The sequence below is a fragment of the Pelophylax lessonae genome (assembly GCF_965119305.1).
Source record: "Pelophylax lessonae genome assembly, chromosome: 6".
In the NCBI taxonomy this organism is placed as follows: Eukaryota; Metazoa; Chordata; class Amphibia; order Anura; family Ranidae; genus Pelophylax; species Pelophylax lessonae.
Window position 1 is genome coordinate 252,189,354 of NC_138773.1, and position 14,751 is coordinate 252,204,104.

Sequence of the window (14,751 nt, forward strand, 5' to 3'; positions counted from 1 at the left end):
CATTATGTCCGTATATCACCCGCAAACGGATGGGGTGATATACAGACATATGGAACGCCCGTGTGAGAGGCCGAAGGCTCTGAATTTCTGACAAGATCAACAGGTGTTTTTTTTTTCACAGATAACAAAAAAGGAAACAAATAGGAAAATTTAAATTGTTAGGGTTTACATGCACTTTAAAGAGACCCTGTGGCAAATGTACATAACCTCATATTACCGTGAAGAGGTTATGTACATTTGCCACACTTCCTCAGACACTGTGTGCCGGGACTTCTCCTCCCCCCCCCCCCCAAGCCCTGACATTCTCCTGACAGCCTTGTAATTTCTGCAAAGGCTTTCCTGGTAGACCCCTTAACTTCACTGATTCAAGGGGAAACCAGTCTGCAACAACCTGTTGGGGGATACTACCATGTTTCACAGTGGGGATGGTGTGTTTAGGATGATATACAATGTTAGTTTTCCACCACACATAGCGTTTTGCTTTTAGGCCAAAAAGTAAAATTTTGGTCTCATCTGACCAAAGCACCTTCTTCCACGTTTGCGGTGTCCTCTACATGGCTTCTCACAAACAGGACTTGTGGCTTTCTTCCAACAATGGCTTTCTTCTTGCCATTCTTCCATAAAGACCAGATTTGTGGAGTGAACGACTAATAGTTGTCCTGTGGACAGATTCTCCCACCCAAGCTGTGGATCTCTGCAGTTCCTCCGGAGTTACCATGTGCCTCTTGGCTGCTTCTCTGATTAATGCTCTCCTTGCCCGGCAATATTTAGTAGGAGTCATGGCAAGTTTTTTGAAGTTATTATTTTTAGTCATTTCTTTTGAAAAAGCAGTACAGCACCATCATTTGACTTGGTAAAGGGGGTTAATGAGAAACCAAAAAAAAAAAAAATTTTTTTTTTTTTCATTTTTACGTTTTCTTTATTTCAAATTCGTTTTTGGTGACCACAGCAGTACAGTGTTACCACATTGACACTATACTACTCTGGGGAGGTGATCAGGATTTTTTTTTCTTTTACACACCATTATTGCATATAACAGTGATAACCACTGTGATACGTACATTTTTTATAAATGGCATTAGAGATCAACATAAGAGTACACAATGAATGGCTATGATTTAAAGCCATGCATTGCATTCAACTGTCATGTGATCTGCTGTGATTGGTGGAGTGAGTGGCCCGATACACTGATTTGTCATCTGCTGTGTCTGGTGAAAACAGTGGGTGACAGATCATGCCACAGTGCAACCACCCAAAAATGGCAGCGCTCCTGCTCAGCCTTCATTCAATTATAGGCCGGTTAGGAAGAGGTAATGCATGCAAAAATGGCAGCTTCTTCCACAGAACATCTATAATCCCGCAGGTATAGAGTGTGCAGTGTATTCCCTTTGGTTTTTCTATCCATGTAAGGAGATTTAAAGAGTACATAATGTATATTTGTATCAGAATTGAAAGTTCATGCTTTTCCCACTATATGTCAGCATTTCAAGGAGAGTAAGCTAAATTCCCATGAAAGCTAGATAATTATATGGAATAGTCTGCAGCATTCATGTCAGGAAGAAAGGGGAAATGTTCAGGGTTTAGGAATTTTTCCGAGTCAACAGCATGTCAATGTAAAGAGTAATACTGTGCTCACCAAGTCATCACAGGCGATGCTATAGTTAAAGTACCTTATTTATCTTGAGTTTCTGTTGAGCCTCTGTCACCATTTCTTGACTGAATCCCTCAAGAAGTTTTTCAGGAGAAAAACACGGCAGATTCTGGCAAAGCTTTGCAAGAACAAAGTCTCGGAGCCGGACAAAGTTTTCTGATGGATCTTCAGCTGGACAAAAGAAAAGAAACGTAAATTTCAAATACTTTTTTTTTTTCTTCCAAAACCTCATTATGTCTGGGTTTTAGATTCCGTTTAACAAACAAGCAAATAAGGAAAAGGCTTAAAGTCCAGTTAAAAACTAACACGTAGTTGTGGATAGATTGGAAAAGGATTAGAACAACTGTCAGTTATAGCAGTCTGTGCCCGTTAGGGAGATGCATCCTCTCTATTTGCCCTGTTTACCATTATTATTGAAAGCAAAAGAAAATCCCAAATTTTGGGTTGACATCAGACCACTAACAGGGGAAATCTTCCAATGTCACACCGGGATTCCCACACTATGGAGGAATTTCCTCTCACTTCCTGTTTGGGTCAGGAAGCCACGAGAAATCTCCCCAATAGGATACAAATGCCAAAAAATAAAAAATGGTCAGAGGTTAGAACACTCCCTTGGGACTCCATCCACAATAAAAAAAAAAAAAAAGTTTTGATTTTAGTTACACTTTAAAGCGGAACTTCACTTTCCCGATCAACAGTGACTATTTTTAATCCTTATGCTGTTAGCGTTAGCAAATACTGTATATAGAAAAGTATATCATAGTTGCTTATTTTTAACTTTTTTTTTTTTTTAATTCTTTATTCGCTTTCCTGTTTTCAGGCCTAGGCAAATTAGGTCATACATCCCAGGAATCTTCAAGAGGGGAGGAGGGGTTTTCACATCCTCTTTCCTCTATGCCTGAGCGAAGGACAGATGGAGTCCAGGAAGTGCTACATGAATCATCTGCCCTTAAGCCCCGTACACACGTACCGATGGTCGGCATACAAATGTTCCTCTTTTCTCCCCGGGATGTCGGTGTCTGCTGAAAAGTGCAAAGACAGCACAAGGACAGCACAAGAATTTTGTCCGCCGACTGCAGAAGTGATGTCATGTAATGGTTAACTTTCCCTGTGTTTTCTATTTTCTGAGCATGCCCAGTCTTGCAAATCTGCGGTCTGTCGGCCGAATTCTGTACTGACAGGCGAACAATCGTCCGTTCTGGTGTCGGCATACAAAAATTTTCATGTTTGCAAGAAAGACTTTTGTCCGCGGATTGTGCGCAGACATCTGTCGGAGGCACCATACTAACACGCATACAATCGGCAGATCCTTCGTCCACCGACGTTTGTATGCCGACGATCGGTACGTGTGTACGGGCCTTTACTCAAGGTGGCCCAGGCCAGAAATGATAGTGGGGTATTTCACAGTGATTTTACAGCAAAATAAAGCATGGAGACATGGATGAATGAGTTTGCTTTAAATATTAAAAAACAATTAAAATTGTGTTTTTAGTTGGTAGTGCTCAAATAGTGTAGTTCCACTTTAACAAAGTTTGTTGCAGATTCTAACGGGTTCCACTTTGTGTCTTTGTAGAATGATCCTGAACGGGAGTGACTTTTTCATTATTATTCAGCTGATGCACTTGCAGTGTTCTAATGAGTAAAGCTGCAGGGTATGCTTTTCATTAGAAGTAATTAACACTTTGGGAGTATCTCATTAAATATGGCATTTTTGTTGCAGAGAATCGCCAAAATCTGACTTGCATCTTAGTGGAGACTTCTGGGAAAAATTAGTGAGCCAATCACACAAGCAGGAAATTACATTTCTGGGGAGGTTCTGTCCACCAACTATATACAGAAAGCCTCCAGGTTATCATATTGCACTGAATTTTACAGAAAATGACAGTGCTTTACAATGAAAGGGAAAGAATTTTTAATAACGTTCAATTACAATAGGACTCGTGTAGCAATTGAATGTGCAGTATTTTTATTTGCGATTTGTTTTCCCTATGAAAGTGGAGATCTCTTAAGTCTATTCTGTGTAAAATACACACACACACATACTTTATATACTATAGATTTATATACATACACACAGTACGTTTTTTCTAGGCACTTCTGAAAAAAGTTAGAATGCTTTCAGTCTGCCTATATAAACAAGGCAGACTGTCATTCTGCGACTACACCCAGAAACACTGATCAATGTCAAGTAGTAAAAGCACCTCCCCCACAGTTAGTAAGCTCACTCTGTGCACAAACTTAAACCTTTGATGGTAACCCCTTCCATGCCAGTATCAGAAGTACAGTGACAGTGCACATTTTTAGCACTAATCACTGTATTCGTGTCACTGGTCCCCAAAAGTGTCAAAAGTATCAGTTAAGTATCCGATTTGTCCTCTGCAATATTGCAGTCCCGCTATAAGTGCCGGTTCACACTTCTGCGATGCGGGAACGCTGCGAATATGCAGCGTGTTCCCGCATCACATCCGCACATCTGGCAGTTCACACTTCCATATGCAATATGCAGGGGGTGTCAATTAAAAGTTAACGACACTCCCAGTTGCGATCGCATATCGGAGTGCGATCTGAAAGTTCGCACAGAATCGGATCGCACAAGTGTGAACCACTGTGCGATCCGATTCGAATGCGGCTCAAAAAAAGCCTCATGTGAGAGTTTGCTGCGGATGCGCTGCAAATTCAGCCAAAGTGTATGGCTGAACTCGCATCCGCACATGAGATCGCATGTAATTCGGAGCGCACTGCTCAAACTGCACAAGGGTGTATCTGGCACTAAGTCGCTGATCACTGCAATTACTAGCACAAAATAAAATCCCACAGTTTGTAGACGCTGTAACTTTTGCACAAACCAATCAATATAAAATTAGAATTTTTTTTTTTTTTTAACCAAAAATATGTAGCAGAAGACATATTGGCCTAAATTGATCTAGAAATTTGATTTACATTTATTTTTTTAGATGTGTTTTAGAGCAGAAAGTAAAAAATATATATTTTTTCCCAAAATTCTTTTTTGTTTTTAGCGCAAAAAATAAAGACCGCAGAGGTGATCAAATGCCACAATAAAAAAAAAAAAAAAGAGAAAAAAAAAAGGTCTATTCGTGTGAAAAAAAAAAATAAATAAATAATAATGTATTTGGGTACAATGTCATGCCCACGCAACTGTCACTAAAGGAAACTCAGTGCCGTATCGCAAAAAATGGCCTGGTCAAGAAGGGGGGGGGGGTAAACCTTCCAGAGATTAAGTGGTTAACCTACAAAAGTACAGCATGAATCTCCCAGGTACACTTGTGCACAATAAGGCCCAGTTCACACTGGTAATACATAGGATCAGACTTGTGAAAGCACAAGTCGCATGACACAAAATGAAATATTTCCCTATGAGAGCCGTCTTAACTGATCTGACAAGTCGCTCCAACTTTGGAAAAGGTTCCTTCACTACTCTGATCCGTAAAACAAAAACCAAAAGAAAATTCCGACTTTGATACAACTTCAATGCCACAGAGTGTAAAAAAGCACATTAGGTCGGATCAAAGTTAGACTGAAGTTGCAGGGCAAAGTTGGATCGGAAGTTATGCGACTTTCATGTCGGAGCAGTGTGAACCCAGGCTGAAGGGTTTTGCAATGATATGATCAACAGCATATCTGAACAATTATGGCAAACGGGTGCGAATGACCAACTAAATGACATGTGGGTTAAAATACAATTACTGAATCAACAGAATCAGCTGTGCAAGAGGAAGAATATTTGGTGAGGAAAATCCATGCTTTACTTCACAGCCAGTGATTACCTGCGGTGATCGCTGCTGGACGCACACAAAGTGCTTCCAGCAGTGATCCTAGCAGGTAAATCGCTGGCTGTGTAGACAGCCCGGAATACCTGCTGCTGCCGGTGACCTGTCATTGTAGTGAACGGGGCCATTGGCTGCACCTAGCCGCTGAGAGCCAGAGAAGTAACCTGTGATTCCAGGCGCTACTATTGGCATCAGCCCTAATCACCAGTGTGACTGTCTGTATCTGAACAAAGCTGAGGTCACAGTAAATGGGTAAATGTTAATAAAATCTTATACAATGCCAAGCCTGAGTACAGAAACAAGACAGAGTGGTCTTGCTGCTTTACCAACATCTCTTACAGTAAGACATTAGAAGCAAGACCGGTGTTTTCAGATGCACTGTCCAAGCTCTTCTGCAGACACAAAAACAGGAAAAGCTGAATGTGCAATGTGCAATCGTCAGCCAAGAAAATCCATCTACTACAGGGCTTGACAAATTTGCTTAGAATCTAGGAGTCAGCTAAAAAAGTTAGGAGCCAGTTTTTGAAATCCGCTGCCCAGCACCCAGAACTGCATGTCTGGGGCGTCAGGCAAAAAAAATTGCTCATGCCTTGTGCCAAGTGATAAAAAAAAAAAAAAAAAAAAAAAAAAAAAAAAAAAGGATGGCACTGATGATGTGGTACTGATAAACGCACTCAGAATCAAGCCCAGCTGTCAACCTGTGAAGAGGATGTTGGAGGTGGACAGGCAGTGAGAGCAATCCGCACTTCATCACAGCATCGTCTACCAGAGGGCACCGGTTTGCACATAGGAGCGTCTATCCCGCTCCAGCAGGCCGCAATTATCGGCCAGCCCAACCCTAGTATACGCGCACCCATGGGTGGGCCACATGGGAGGATTCTGACCACTGCTGTGGTGTAACACAGTTGCCAGGATGCGATTTCCAGTCGCCATTGAGACCTAGCATCTGGGTTTTGTCAAGGCCTGATCTACTAGATGAAAAATACATTCCTTTGCAATTGGAAGAGGTCCTGTAGCACTATCAGCTCACACTTGGCAGAAACCATTTGGACCCTGATACACCTAAAAGTCTGTAGAAGTCTTCTGACATGGAAACAAGGCCAAGTGGCTTTGCCTATTCACAAAGCACAAGAAATGGTGTTCAGAGAAATGGCTGCGGGTGCTCTGGACTTGGGTGTGAAATATTTGGCTGTAACAGAAGGTAGTTTGTTCACTAAAGGCCTGGATAACAGTACAAGGTGGAACATCTAATGGCAACAATGAGGCATGGTGGGGGCTCCTTGCAGGTTTAAAGGCTCAATCTCTACACATGGAACTTTGTTGGAATTAATAGTTTCCTCAAAGCTATAAAGTACAGGCAGAGAGAAGAGATGTTATGGCAACCACAGAGCTCTAATCTAAACCTCAAGAAGTCTCTCCAAGCTTGCATTGAAGAGACACAAGCTTCTGATACTGCCTAAAAAGTTCTCCTAGATGTTTGAAATGACAGACCTGCTGAGCTTCTTAAACTGTGTGCAGGTATGTTTTTGAGAACTGATGTTTTATTTCACAAATGATATTTGCTATAGCAAATATTGGCAAAAGTCATGGCTATACAATGTTGCCAACAAAAGGTGGCATGAGGGGTACCCAACACCAACACAAATACAAAGCGAGAACCGATGTAGCTCTGAGCCCTCGTCCACACTGCAGAGATCTGATAGGTCAAATCACATGACAAGTCGCAGCCTATTGCCGGCAATGACACCATTCCAATCGGTGCGACGCTGGTATTGCGTAGCTCCTGCACGGCTTTAATAGACATTTGTGCATGGAGCTGCGCACATATCTTTCAAGTCGCCCCCGAGGTCGTGGCTTTGAAATTATGCTATTTCAAATGAAGTTGCATGATTATAAAGCCGTGTTTAGTGTGAGCGAGGGCAAAAGCTGGGCGCATTACAAATTGTTTTGAATTGTGTTTTTTTTTTTAATTTTGTAGGTTTTTAATTCAATAAAAGGAAAACATTTTTTTTTTTTCTTTTAAATCCTTACTTTAAAGCATTTTTTTTTTTTTTTTTTTACACATACTTCAAACTTTTCCTCAGTAATTCTATATACACTCAACCGGGCACTTTATTAGTTACTTGGTAACACAAATTCCTAATCAGCCAATCACATGGCAGCGACTCAATGCATTTAGGCATGTAGAAATTGTAAAGACGAATTGCTGAAATTCAAACCAAGCATCAGAATGGGGAAATAAGGGAATTTAAAGGGATTTTGAATGTGTTGGTGCCAGACAGGCTGGTCTAAGTAATTAAAAAACTGTTGATCTACTGGGATATTCAATTCATGCACAACCACCATCTTGAGGGTTTACAGAGAATAGCCTGAAAAAGAGAAAATATCCAGTGAGCAGCAGTTTTGTGGACGAAAATGCCTTGTTGAGGTCAGAGGAGAATGGGCAGACTGATTCGAGAAGGTAGAAAGGCAACAATAACTCAAATAATCACTCGTTACAACCAAGGTTTGCAGAATACCATCTCTGAATGCACAACGCATCAAACCTTGAAGCAGATTGGCTACAGCAGCAGCAGAACTCACCGGGCTAAAGGGCCATACACACTAAGATTTTCTAAAGACTTTTTCCTTCAGACTTACCAAAACCATATAATATGAGGTCAAACCTAAACACTTTCAATTTGTATGCAATCAGGCAGGCCCTTGCACTACATAGAAAAGGTAAATCTGAAGGAAATCTAACCACAAAAGTTGGATAGTGTGTATCCAGCTTAAGAACATGAAATTGAGGCTACGATTTGCACAGGCTCACCAAAATTGGACAATAGAAGATTGGAAAAACGTTGCTTGGTCTGAGTCGTCTCGATTTCAGCTGTGACATTCAGATGGTAGCGTCAGAATTTGGTGTAAAAAACATGAAAGCATGGATCCATCCTGCCTTGTATCAATGGTTCTGGCTGGTGGTGGTGTAATGGTGTGGGGGATATTTTCATGGCACATTTTGGGCCCCTTAGTACCAATTGAGCATCATTTAAATGCCACAGCCTACCCGAGTATTGTTGCTGACCATGTCCATCCCTTTACGACTACATCTTCTGATGGCTCCTTCCAGCAGTAAAATGTCACAAAGGGCAAAAATCATCTCAAACTGGTTTCTTGAATATGTCAATGAGGTCACTGTACTTCAATGGCCTCCACACCAGATCTCAATCCAGTATAGCACCTTTGGGATGTGGTGGAACAGGAGATTCGCATCGTGGACGTGCAGCAACTTCGTGATGCCATTATGTCAATAGGGAGCAAAATCTCTGAAGAATGTTTCCAACACCTTGTTGAATCTATGCCATAAAGAATTAAGGCAGTTTTGAAGACAAATTGGGTCCCAGTAGTAGCAAGGTGTACCCAATAAAGCGGCTGGTGAGTTTTTATTATATATATATATATATATATATATATATATATATATATATATATACACACACACACACACACATATATACACACACACAAGAAGAGCTTGTTTTATAAGGTAATGGTTCGAATATATATTTTAATTGCAACAGTTTCTCATGCAAAGTGCATCTCACAGCAGCTTTTAGACCTGCCTTGAAAACTTGAGAAAAACTACACACATACAGTGGGTATAAAAAAACATCACCCCCTTTTAAAATATTCACATACTTTTGCTTTGCAGACAAAGAATAAAAGACAGACACCGTTTTTGTTTTATCCAGCTGTATTTACTCAAATGATAACATTCAAGTGAAAGATATAACACCCAGGCTGCAGAGACGACATATTTGGGCTCTCCCACTGTTACTAATCGTGTACATTGGGAACATGTGTTCCGGTTATATTCGACTCATATGGCTACTAGTATTAAAAGGAAAGCATTTTTTGCACAGCAAAAGTACTTTGAGCTTGGAAATCAGTCTAGCCAACTACTGGCTCATATGGCTAAACAAACCACAAGATTGGCGGTATCTAAAATAGTCCGACTTGATGGAACGGAGGAGGAAATGCGAAGGATATTCTTGAATGCTTCCATGCTTTTTATAATGACATGTACGCTACCACTCTCAAACATACCAAACAAGATATTGAGATGCATCTGTCTGACCTACAATTTCCTCTTAGCACAAGAGCAGGTCTCAACTTTAGAAGCAGATATCACGGAGGATGATGTCCGAGAAGCGATTGCTTCTTTGGCAGCAGGAAAGGCATCTGGCCCTGATGGATTGCCTCTTGAGATCTATAATAGATATATTGATATAATAGCTCCGATCCTTGTGCAAATATACTCCAAGGCATTGCGGGAGGGGAGACCGCCGCTGTCCATGTATTCTGGCAGTGGTACTTGTACCGAAGCCGGATGAGGACCCTTTTGACTGTGCCTCATTTTGCCCAATTCCACTTTTAAACATAGATTACAAAATACTCACAAAAATTCTAGCTAAAAGGCTTAATTCTGCTATTTTGAGCATTAGCCAACCGAACCAAACTGGCTTTATGCCTGGGAAGTCTACCTCTAATAATATTTGTAGAACACAACTGATTGTCCAACGTAAAGATTACCTGCCTGAATCTAGTGTCCTGGCCTCTTTGCACACAGCCAAAGCCTTCGATTCAATCGAATGGCCCTTTTTATTAACTGCTTTGCAATCAGTTCGCTTTGGTAAAAAAAAAAAAAAAAAAAAAAAAATTAAAAAATGGGGGGTTTCTATAATATATGCAAACCCCATCTCCCAGCTTCTGGTGAATGGCTTATTGTCTACATCCATTCCGCTTCATAGAGGTACACGGCAGGGATGTCCTTCGTCTCCGCTTCTTTTTGCGGTGGCAATAGAGATCTTGGCTTTGCGGTTCAAGCAGTTTCCTCTCGTGAAAAAGGAATTACATTCGGTGATGGAACAGATGTAATAGGATTGTATGCAGATCTCATTTTGTATCTACAGGATGCCTCGGGGTCATTAAGTGCTGCAATGCAAATCATTGACCTCTTCGGTACATACTCAGGCCTAAAAAATAATTGGCAAAAGTCTGCTCTGATGCCTCTCCGACTTCAGGTATTTGTAGAGAGTGGCGCTGTAACCCCTCTAAAAACAGTCACCTCTTTTAACCACTTGCCGACTGCCTAACGCCGATCTACGTCGGCAGTCAGCCCCTCACAGGCAAAGTGACGTAGGGCTACGTCACTAGCTTGTGAGGGTCTAGGGAGCGAGCGCGCGCCCCCGGAGGCGCGCTCCCGCGTGGTCACGGACCCCCCCCGCGCGTGTGACCAGCGGACCCGATGTCCGCCGGTCACTCGGCGATCGGCGGGGGAGAGGGAGAATGTCAGGCAGCTTGTGTAAACAAGCTGCCTGTCATTCTCCTCGCTGTAAAGACACTGATAAAACGGATCTAGTATGTAGATCCGTTGATCAGTGTCCTTACAGCTCAAGCCACAGCCAATCACAGTAGAAAGCACGCCCCTAGGGACACACACAGCCCCTCCCTCCCAAATAAAGTTAACCCCTTCACAACCAGTGTATTTTTACAGTAACAGTGCATATGTGTATAGCACTGATTACTGTAGAAATGTCACTGGTAACCCCAAAAGTGTCACAAATGTCAGTCAAGGGTCCGATCTGTCCGCCCCAATGTCGCAGTACCGCAAAAAAAAAAAAATCGCAGATCGCCGCCATTACGCGTTAAAAAAAAAAAAACAACAAAAATGACAAAAATCTTTCCCTTTGTTAGTAAACGCGATAACTTTTGCGCAAACCAATCAAAATACGCTTTTTGCGATTTTTTTTACCAAACATATGTAGCATAAAAAAAATTGGCCGAAAATTTTAAAAAATTTTGATTTTTACTTTTTTTTTGGGGGAATTTCATATAAAAAAATGTGAAAAAGTTATTTTTGCAAAATTGACGCTCTTTTTTTGTTTATAGCGCGTGATCAAAAAATCGCACAGGTGATCAAATACCACCAAAAGAAAGCTCTGTTTGTGGGAAAAAAAGGACGTCAAATTTGTTTAGGTACAGCGTCGCACGACCGCGCAATTGTCCGTTAAAGTCACGCAGTGCCGAATCGCAAAATACCCCCTGGTCAGGAAGGGGGTAAAATCTTCCGGGGCTTAAGTGGTTAAGTATTTGGGAATATTAATTACATTATCTTCGTCTGAGGCATTAAAGGCTAATATGGATCCCCTGATGCGAGTGGTTAAGACTAAACTTATTACGTGGGCTAAACTTCCTTTCTCAGTAGCAGGCAGAATTAACCTAATTAAAATGGTTCTTTTACCGAAGTGTCTACAGGGGGTCCCCAGGTTACAAACATCCGACTTCCAAACAACTCCTACTTACAAACAAAGGGAGACAACAGGAAGTGAGAGGAAATCTACCCCTAGGAAGGGAAATTCATTCCTGGAAGAGTTCTCATGGGAAAAAAGGTGTCTCCACTGAAGCTTTATCACCAATCCTGGTTTCCACAACAACCCAAGGGACAGAAAGTGAGGTGAAATCTTATGAACAGGAGCACAGACAGCAGCAAAAAAAAAAAAAAAACAACAACACATTACAGGGGTGGTAACCCTTCCCTATGCTATCCAAAAAACAAAAATTATTTTGGCTGGATTTAACCTTAAAAAAAAAATGTACCTGTTCCGACTTCAAAAGGCTGGAAAAATTCAACTCAACCACAAACCTACAGACCCGATCTTGTTTGTAACCCGGGGATCATCTGTATATGCATCTTCCCATATTCCAGTACCAATGCCAAAGTCCTTCTTCAAAACCTTGGACACCCTGTTTAGCTCCTTCATATTGGCCCTGAATAGAAGAAAGCTTAAATGTTCCACCTCGCAAAGGCCTAAAGTGGAAGCTGGTATGGCACTTCCGAATATGTACTATTATTTTTAGCAGGACAATTACGACACTTAACTGATTGTCTGTCACCGGTTTCATCTACAGTGGTGGAGTCACATTTAGCACATGTCCTTAAATGTAATCTGTTAATAGCTTTGGAAGCACCAAAGATCGTCCTAGAAAAAGTACGCTCGCCAATTTAGAATTTGGCTAGAGCGGTGTGGAGAGCGTCTAAGCAAGTTGTAGGATTTAGGGACATTGAGGTTACACTCCCTACTTGGCACAATCCCACGTTTCCTCATCTGCTACATTTCACAGACTACTCTTTCGGGAACAAAAAAAGGTTTAAATACCCTAGAGGATATCTATAATGGCACTGTTCTTTCGTCTTTTGTTGAATTACAGAGGAAACCTGACCTCCCCCGTACAAACCTTTACAAATACCTTCAATTTAGGCATGCATTGCATGCTCAGTTTGGGACTAATGTCTCAAATTTTTCTAATTTACCACTCAGGCATATTAACGTCACAAAGTCCTGGAGGACTCGTATCCAAAGTCTATACCTATCTTTTAAATGCCACTATTAGAAAAAATCCACTGATAGTAATCTAAATGGCAACAAATCATACCAGATTTAACTGAGGATTGGGAAGAGGCTTGTTCCTCTCATTTACAGGTGCCTCCAGCAATTAATAATAAGCTGACACGATACATGATACACCAGTCTTACCTTGCCCAGGTAAGCTTGCATGCTATGCATCGCATACCCACGTCTAATTGTACGAGATGTATTCACACAAAAGCTGATTTTGCACATGTAATTTGGGTATGCCCTGTCATAGCTTGTTACTGGAAACGGGTGACAGATCTTCTGTCTTCAGTCTTATCGTTACCTGTTCCATGTACTCCTAGAATATGCCTCTTGGGTATTCTGGATGAGGAACAGTGGCAGAGGTATCAGTCTTCCTGAAAGAAACACTGTTTCTGGCTAGGAAAGCCACAGCACTCAAATGGATGCAAACCAATCCTCCATCTGTTCGTACATGGATAAAGATGGTAAAGCAAACACTGCCATATGAAAAACTTGTATATGAACACAGAGAGTGCCCAACAAAATATAAGATTTGGGATGTGTGGTGTGCACCTACCCTTACCATTTCCACTAATTAAGAAGTCCATCGACTCAGACGTACAGTATAATAACCATTAGCATTCAGACTTCTCAAAGTTGATATCTAATACCTGGGGAAATAACGGTGACTCATTGTATGCTTTAGATCTTTTATTTTGTGATCCAAGCAAGCTGTACATACATTTTCAAATAACTTGATACATGTCAGTTTAACTATTGTATTGCTATGGTGCTCATGTTCAGCATTTTGTTGAAATTGTTACTGTAACGCACATGCGTTAAAAAAGTGCTAAAAAAAAAAAATTTAACAAAATATACCACCAACATCTCAAAATAGTTCTAAAAAATTCAAAAACAGAATCAGATTTGGAAAAAGGACCACTCCCATGTGTCAGTATTTTGTTGAACCACCTTTTTCTTTAAATGACCGCTTTTAGTCCGTTGGGATATGTCTCCACTAGCTTTGCACATTTAGCTTTTGCAATACTGCTCAAGTTCAGTTAAGTTTGATGGTGACAGTTTGTGGACTGCAGTCTTCAAGTCATTCCACGGATTTTGGGTTTTAGGCTTAGGATCTAACTAGGTCATGCAAGGACATTCATCATCTTCTCCTTCAACCACTGTGGTTATTTTTGCTGAGTGCTTTGGGTCATTGTCATGTTGGAAGGTAAACTGTCATCCCACTGACAACTTTCTGGCAGAGGGCAACAGATTTTGACTATTTTGCACCATCAATTTTTCCTTATATCCCGGCAAATGCTCCAGTCCCTGCTGCAGAGAAACCCCCAAATCAGGATATTCCCACCCTCCATGTTTTACTGTGGGAATGGTGTTATTTGGATGGTGAGCTGTATTGGATTTCCGCCAGACATATTGTTTGGTGTTGAGGCCAAATAATTACATTTTAGACTCATCTGACAATTACACCTTTTTCCATGTGGCCTCAGAATCTTCAAGGTGTGTTTTGGCAAAGCTCAGTCTTGACTGCATGTGGCCTTTCTAGAGGAGTGCCTTTTTTCTTGCAACCCTCCCATACAAGCCACATTTGTGGAGAATTTGTGATATTGTCACATGCACACAATGACCACTCTGTCAAATTCCTGCAACTGCTCCAGAGTTGCTGCATGCCTCTTGGTAGCCTGTCTGACCATATTCCTCCTGGCTCGTTCATCCAGTTTGGAGCGACGTCCTGATCCATTCAGGGTCTATGTTGTACCAAATATTTTCCACTTCCTAATAGATTCATAGTGTTTCTAGGCATTGGTAAAGCCTTTGCATTCATCTCCTGACTTGTGCCAGTCCACGACATTATCCCGGAGATCTTCTGAGA

The 14,751-nt window shown here is 41.3% G+C and overlaps 1 protein-coding gene across 2 annotated transcripts in view; it reads right to left on the reverse strand.

Annotated features, from left to right (window-relative positions):
- HAT1 (histone acetyltransferase 1) overlaps positions 1–14,751 on the reverse strand; it is a gene marked incomplete at its 5' end in the record, with an annotated part of 82,909 nt that overhangs the window by 6,795 nt on the left and 61,363 nt on the right. For both annotated transcript variants that reach the window (XM_082260304.1, XM_082260303.1), the window contains one exon: positions 1,671–1,822. In XM_082260304.1, coding sequence (XP_082116430.1) covers positions 1,671–1,822 — 152 coding nt within the window. The remainder of the gene's footprint in view (positions 1–1,670; positions 1,823–14,751) is intronic.